Raw genomic sequence first — 7,669 nt, 5'->3', positions numbered from 1 at the left:
TGGGATCGAACCAGGGACCCCATGTCACTGCGACCCTTAAGGTTCTTAAAAAAAATCTGTAAGAGATAGGAAGAAACTATTTTTTGTTTTAAATTCAGTATCAAAAGAGTTGTTTCTCTCTATCTCCCGCTTGTATGTCTATTGAAATCAGAACGAAAAAAAAACTTTTGGTTAATTGGTTGTTTTGAAGTTAGTGTGTTCTATTCAGCACTGATCTTAATGTAGGATCCGAACCACATGTTTTTCCACCTGGAATAGAACCTAGGTCTCTTTTGCTTAAGAAGTGTACGCTAACAAATAGCGACGAGGTTGTTCTTTATCATTTTTGGTGAGAATATTAAGCTTCAATACCTTTTTAGCATATTATACTGTTACAATCTGAAAGGAAACTAGTTTCTTCCCCATGTTGAATGTATATGTAGATTATTATTATTATTATTATTATTATTATTATTATTATTATTATTATTATTATTATTATTATTATTATTATTATTATTATTATTTATTATTACTATTATTTACTATTATTAATTATTATTATTATTATTATTATTATTATTATTATTATTATTATTATTATTATTATTATTATTATTATTATTATTATTATTATTTTGTTTCAGCAAAAGACGCAAAAACTGTATCCGTGGATTATGAGTGGTTTTTTTTCCTTCGATAATGTGATTGGTGTATTAGTGACATATACTAATACAAAATTGGATTAAAATGAGAAAAAATAGTTCCCGTTAAAGATGTATTTTAGACACTGATCCAATTGAATTTTATAAAATACACTGCCTAATCTACTTGGCTGATCGTATGAAATCTTCTTACCAACGTCTTCCAATCTATGAGAAACAAATGGTACGGCATGAAAAAAAAAAAAAAAAAAAACCTTATGAATTGTATTATGCAGTAATGGCTTGTATCTTCCTTCGAGAACCTCGTGTTTTGAAGAAAAGCAAGTAAAACAACGTCCTATTAGAGACTATATCAGTGGATTTGTATAGAGATACAAACCACGTTACATTGTATCTGATTATGAGATTGTTTGTGAGATGTCTGTGAGATTTCATGAACGATCTTTATTTTTCCTTGAAGTTTATTGTCTTTTTTCACTGCTAAGACTATATAAAATGTGGACGTACAGTTTAAGATGAATGTCAAACCATCGTAACACATTCAATGATACTTCGCTGGTAATCTAACCCTCTCCACCACAGCCTCGGTTCTTTTAAGTTGTACATGTTCAGCTTCACATGCTATTACATCTGCAAATTGTTTGCACGGAAGCGACATCTCTGGAAGGCAGGTAGGAAGCAGCGCAGCTACCGACAAGTTATTCTGATTGTCAACTATTACGAATTAGAGTGACTGACAGAGGGAGGCGTCTTGTTCTAATAAGGATTAAGAATGTCTCTATAGTTTTGCCTAATGTCTATGCAACCCGTAACTCTTCAATGTTTTGCAGTTTGCATATTAGCGTTTTTCCTTTATAAATAATATGGCTCCGCTCCACTGCACAACTTTCGTTTTATTCCCGGGTGGGGGTGGAACCCGGTAGGAGGCGCGGCGCGCTGATTGCAATGACTTATTATGCAACATTTTCACTAGGCAGCTAGCTAGACAAACATTGCAGTGACGATTGTCCGGATATCGCGCAGTAGGGATCCGGAAAGGGGGCGCGTGGCTGCTAATAGTCATAGCATAGCCTTTTCAAATGTTTTCAAACGTTCTTTGCATAAGGAAAAGTTTTCCGTATTCTTTTTTTCGCCCTTCCGCCCTTTTTTCCATGCGCCCTAGAGCAACTGCTTCACTCGTTCCATTGTAATTACGCCACTGTTCGTAGTTATAAAAGAAGCATTTTCTCCTATCCAGATGATAAATACGGTAAATTCATGTCACAGTTGGGCTGATTTTGTAGACAGTAAGTGAGCCACACAAATTTACGTCAGCATTCAAACTTGGCTTAGTAGTGTCCTACTCTACATCTGAATCATTTTTACTGCTTCAATTCTGACACTTTTAGTATTACAAGTGAACATTATGAAATAATTAGTTAATGCAGAAAAGCAATGTTCAAAATAGATATTGACAGGACTATGATAAAATATTTATTATAGACATAAAGAATAATGGGAGTCAAAATATAGAGTGGAATTCTAAAAGGAAATAAAATCCAAAGTTCTCAATAAAATGTGAGGAAAATTTCATATACGAGGTGTGGGTTCAAAAAGCATCGAAGCTTATTTTTTCCCGCGTAAAACTATTGAAGGGCGGGAGACTTTCTTCAGTGCGGAGGTGGAAGGGACACTCTTGAGCAGTCGAGGTTTTTTCCCGCCCCCAGAAAATGTCAATCGCTGGCAGTCGGCCAACGAATGAAGAGGTGTAATGAACGGTCGTTGGATGCCAGTTTTTTTGTAAAATGACAGAAAAATTGAGCAGCGAAATTTGCATCAAATTTTGCCAAAAGCTTGGCGATACCCAAGTGGAAACCATTCAATCGGACTGGTGCATTCAATTTTGAATCAAAGTTTGGGCATGAGGAGAGTGACCGCGAAATTTGATTCAGGCTTTCATCGTCAAATACAACATTCCTACCTACTCACCTGACATGGCTCCGTGTGACTTTTGATTGTTTCCCAAGCTAAAAATGCTAATAAAAGGGATCCGAATTGAGTCAAGAGAAGATAATGCGACGGCGTGGCTACTCACCATCAAGGGCGCCGATTTTTCCGTAAATTTGGGGGGGGGGCATTCGAATGCAGAAGGTATATATATATATATATATATATATATATATATATATATATATATATATATATATGAGGATTTTAAGACAAATTGCATTCAAATTATGCCAAAGTTGTATATTCATAAATACAATAGGGAGTCCACATGAGCTTTGTTGGGCCCGGGCCCCTAGGGTCGGCGCCCTTGCTCTCCATTCCAAAAACTACGTTCCAGAAGTGTTTTCAACAATGGCGGGAGCGATGGAAGAGTGCGTGCAATACTAAGGAGATTACTTTGAAAGGGATTAGTGTTTCGGATTTCCAAATTATAAATATATTTTTTCCAACCAAAGGTTCATTATATTTGAGCATATCTCTTATATATATAATATAAGAGCGATTATATATTATCTGAATGGAAAATTATATATAAGAGATATATATAATTTTCCATTCAGAAGCTTTTGATCTGGGAACCTTTAGGTTACTATTGTATTATTTTTGAGGAGTTATTTACATAAAAGAGCTAAGTAAAATATTGTGATCATCTATACTTTTTACCTTTGTTAATTTACTTCTATTAACAGTTAAAAATAATTGAACCTAACAACGAGTGCAGTAATTCCTGCTTCCCCCAAAGAATTCATTCAAAGATTAAGTCACACAGTTCAATCGCAAACTGAATTATTTTATCATAGCTGATAATTCTTACCTACCTGTCAATGGGCCCGAAACCAGCCACAGAGGCTGGTGAGCATGAATATGTTAGGGGGGACAAGTCATCAAATATTCTCTTACAAATAACTAAATTGTGTTGTTTATATTCAGGTTTGGAGGGGCCATGAAAAGGTTAGGGGGCCAGGCCTCCCTAGGCCCGCTCTAGTTGCGGGCCTGCCTGTCAATCAGTGATGATTGTTAGAAGAACAAAAATTTGAGTTCATTCCAAAGTAGTCTAGTCGATTGGCTTCTAGATTATTTTCTTTAAGAAATAAACAACTGAGTTCGATTTTAATATTTCAAATTGTTAACGAATTGCCTTATGTCCCTATGAAATTACAAAGTTATGAAGAACTTAATTAAATATTCAAGTGCCCTCATGAATTGCCAGCATTTAGGGACTCGCATGAGACGAGACTCAAGGCTGTTTCGTCTCGTCCCGACAAGGTAATGTCTCATCTTGAGGAGTTCTGTATCATCCCGTCTAGAATTTTCAGATGAGACAAAATTATACAATTTCATCAAAATCTCTCCAAAGACTCAATTTCACATTAATAATATTTCAAATAATAATATTACTTCAACGTGTATTATATACGAACAGCAAATATACATAAACTTATATATATATATATATATATATATATATATATATATATATATATATATATATATATATATATATATATATATATACAAAGGCACGCCCAGAAAGTAAGTTTACCTACGACTTTAAATATAAACACTACACAGTGACCTTAAAACAGTTATTGTTACAGATACAACAAAGGTGACTCTACTTTTAAACATATTCGCCACCGATCTCAAACACTTGTCATATTGTGGGATGAACTTGTGTATTTAAATTGTCGTAATAGCAGGAAACCTTCCTGGGTGTGGGATAGTGTAACAGCCATTTGCAATTGTTCATCACTATGACAATGCTTACTATACAGAAATCTCTTGTGGCTTAAGAAAACATGAAAATCCTTCGGAGTAACATTCGGGCTATACAGTATAAGTTAAACTCTTCCCAGTCAAATGACAGCACAAGATCGGTTGTCGTATAAAGCAATAGAGGACGAGGTATTTCGTGCGTTAGGAAAAATTACAAGCTACGTAATTATTAAAAAAAAAGCTTGATTTCGATAATTAAGTATTGCTTTTTGGCATTCTATTACTTTAGGAATTAAAAACAAAACAAATTATGCTCTTTTTTCCAAGACATATACCTATTTCTGAGTGAATACTTCTTTCGAAATGATTTTAAAAATTACACTGAAGGTTTCGAGAAATTCGAGACGAGAAACTTCAAGGGTCATTTCGACTCACATCTCGAGTTTTACAAACAGTATCTCGTCTCCTGTTTATCCCTATCATCACTTGATTCCTATGGAAACATCATGGAAGAAAAATATACGTTTTCAAGCCTATTTTCATCATATTATCACTCCGTGAAGAAAGTTTCTTTCTGTATGTGCTAGACTGTACACTTGAACTGATATATGCCTACAGCAAATTAATATATTTATAATGCATTATACTTGGGTGTTTTTCAGATAATATTGCTTTACATATTTTAAAATCATTTTCGACGTTTCAAATTATTTCAAGTGATTGTTTGTTTCCTATGTGATAGATAAGTTAATTATTCCATACATATAAAATTTGTATTATTAACTCTTATTTATATAATTTCTTAATTGACGTTAATATAAAGAGTGCAATATATCTGTATATACTTAAAATTGAATTTCTTAATTTGCAGGATGGCAAAAGTTCCTCTTCGTCGCCAAATTAAACGAAAACTTCGCAGGCTGAAACATCAATTGCAAGATGCCTTTAAAGGCGTCTTTAGGAGTGACACCGTTTTCAAACTCCACAAGTTCACCGCCAGCATTCTAATTTTATTCACCATTATTATGGCCAGTTACCAATACATTGGGAAACCAATTCAATGCACAATGGCAGGAAATATGACAATGTCTCAAGATTCAATTAATGGAATGTGCTGGGCTTCCTCATCTTTCCAGTTCCCAGATGACTACATTTATGTCCGCCCCAAAGAAGTATACGAGGTGAAGTACCGTTTTGTTCCATTCTTGCTCTTCAGTGCAGCCATTTCCTTCTTCTTGCTCTATTGGGAATTCAAATCGAAGAGGGAGATACAGATTCCAGTTACTGCAACATGTTTGAGGCATCGAAATTTGAAGAATGATCTGCTTAACCCGTATGGATTTAGTTCAACCTATTTCAAGGGCCCACTTCAACTTCTGTTCTGCCAGATTCTCAATACGGCAAACGCGATCTTTTGGTTTTGTTTGATCAACAGTTTTCTGGGATATCCAATTACAAACCATGGTTTTGAGTTTCTGACTCCTCCAGTAATATCACCATCGAACAGCAGTGCTGCTATTCTGCAAGTGTTTCCCAGGACAATAGAATGCAGTCTACGAGACTATGGCATAAAGGAAAAGGCAGTGTGCGTAATTCCAATCAACATTTTGAATGAGATCATCACCGTTATTTTGTGGGTCTGGTTCTTCTGTCTGGCTATGATTTCTGCTGTTGAGTTGCTGTTAAATATAGTAGTTACTATCTGGTCACGTCAACGTGGAGTAAATTTAGGTTTCAAATACCCGTCCACAACGGAGAGAAATGCAAGGATGGAGCACGAGATACTACAATCCAACGTTAATCGTGACATGCTGAATGGTAACAACGAAGTTTATGCTAAAGACCAAAACAAACAGGGCATCAAACACGGAGAATTTCTGGATAGATTGGACATGAATAATAGCATCTACCTCGATTTCTCTTCGGACAACTTAGAGGAGCAGATAGACGTCATTGAGAGACTCTTACGTCAACTTGATGATGAAGAGGAAAAAGCACAGAATGAAAGAAATGAAGAAGGAGGTCCGGAAATGTTGCTCAGAAATCCCAGGTTCTAAATCGTTTACGAAATCGTAACGAACCTGTTTTAACTTCCCTTTCACTTAAACTAATCTATGAGTAATCAGTCCATGTAATTATATTACATCTCTTTTAGCTTAAAGGCACCTTTTTCTCTACTACTTCTACTATCAGTATATAATATGAATGCGTGTCTTTTACAATTACTTTCGAGTAGTTTTACTAACAATCCTCGACTCACACATTATTGATCCTGAAATTCATCAATTATTTTACTAACACATTTTATTAATCATATTGCTGAAATATACCTTAGGTTTTCTGATTTTAATTAAGCATATTTCCATTGTCCCACTGAACAGTACGTGAAGATTGTGAAGTAATACTGCAAAACTTGTTCTCCCTCAAGATGTTGTTACCACTTATAAGATTGAGTAACGAACTGTGTAAAAAGTAATGCAAAAAGGTGTATTTGATTAACTTGTGACATGGCAAATTCAATATTTAAGAATTTCGAATGTATTTTTATACGAAATATTGATTATAAATCTGAAAATTATGAGAATCCAGTTGAAGATTTGGTTATAAATTGTGACAACTTTTGTTATGAGAAAGTTATTGAACCAAGGTTTATTCATTGTTAATACATCATGGGAGTATGTATTTGATTGTGTAAATTTAATGAACATAAGCTAATAACGTAGCTTTTGATTTATCATTGCCGTTAGAGATACAGTATTTATTAAGAGAGAATATTTTCTAATACTGCTGCAATTAAGAATTTAAGAACAGTTATAATTCTGGCATTTTTTGTTGAGATAATTAATTAGTTGGTTGTATTAACTTCATAAGGGACAATAAAAGCTAAATAAAGTTCATTAGTCTCGAATTTAATTTTATTTCATAAAAAACATTGTAAATATATGTGGAGAACTAAATGTGTAACTAATGCTAAACATCAACTTATCAAGTAATATAATTATTAATTACAAATCCTAATGTTCTTTAAGCATGTAAGTTATAGTAGTTTATTAGAGATTTGTACGTATTCTTCTCTCGTAATACGACAAATGATTAACAACAATTTCAGTTTTTTGTGGGTATTTTTATCTATTAATATGAAAAGGTTTTGGAGATTTTTGAAACTTCTGGCTTGACTTTTTATTGCTACGAAACTTCTTATGGGTTGAACTTCTAAGGTCGAATAAGAAAATTGTTTACCAACCGTAATCTCTCACATTTTGATTATAATTTTTTCATTATTCATATTAAATAATGTATATTATAAAAGCTTAAAACCT

At 33.9% G+C, this 7,669-nt stretch overlaps 1 protein-coding gene across 1 annotated transcript in view; it reads left to right on the top strand.

Moving 5' to 3' along the window:
* Positions 1-7,246, top strand: part of LOC145663770 (innexin inx3-like) — a 12,715-nt gene extending 5,469 nt beyond the window's left edge. Inside the window, exon 2 of the mRNA XM_081729858.1 lies at positions 5,221-7,246. Coding sequence (XP_081585984.1) covers positions 5,222-6,406 — 1,185 coding nt within the window. The 5' untranslated portion in view covers position 5,221 and the 3' untranslated portion in view covers positions 6,407-7,246. The remainder of the gene's footprint in view (positions 1-5,220) is intronic.
* Positions 7,247-7,669: the final 423 nt, after the last annotated feature.

This window comes from Thermobia domestica, chromosome 11, assembly GCF_964235325.1.
Source record: "Thermobia domestica chromosome 11, izTheDome1.hap1.1, whole genome shotgun sequence".
Classification (NCBI taxonomy): domain Eukaryota; kingdom Metazoa; phylum Arthropoda; class Insecta; order Zygentoma; family Lepismatidae; genus Thermobia; species Thermobia domestica.
This window is presented reverse-complemented; position numbering and strand designations above follow the sequence as displayed.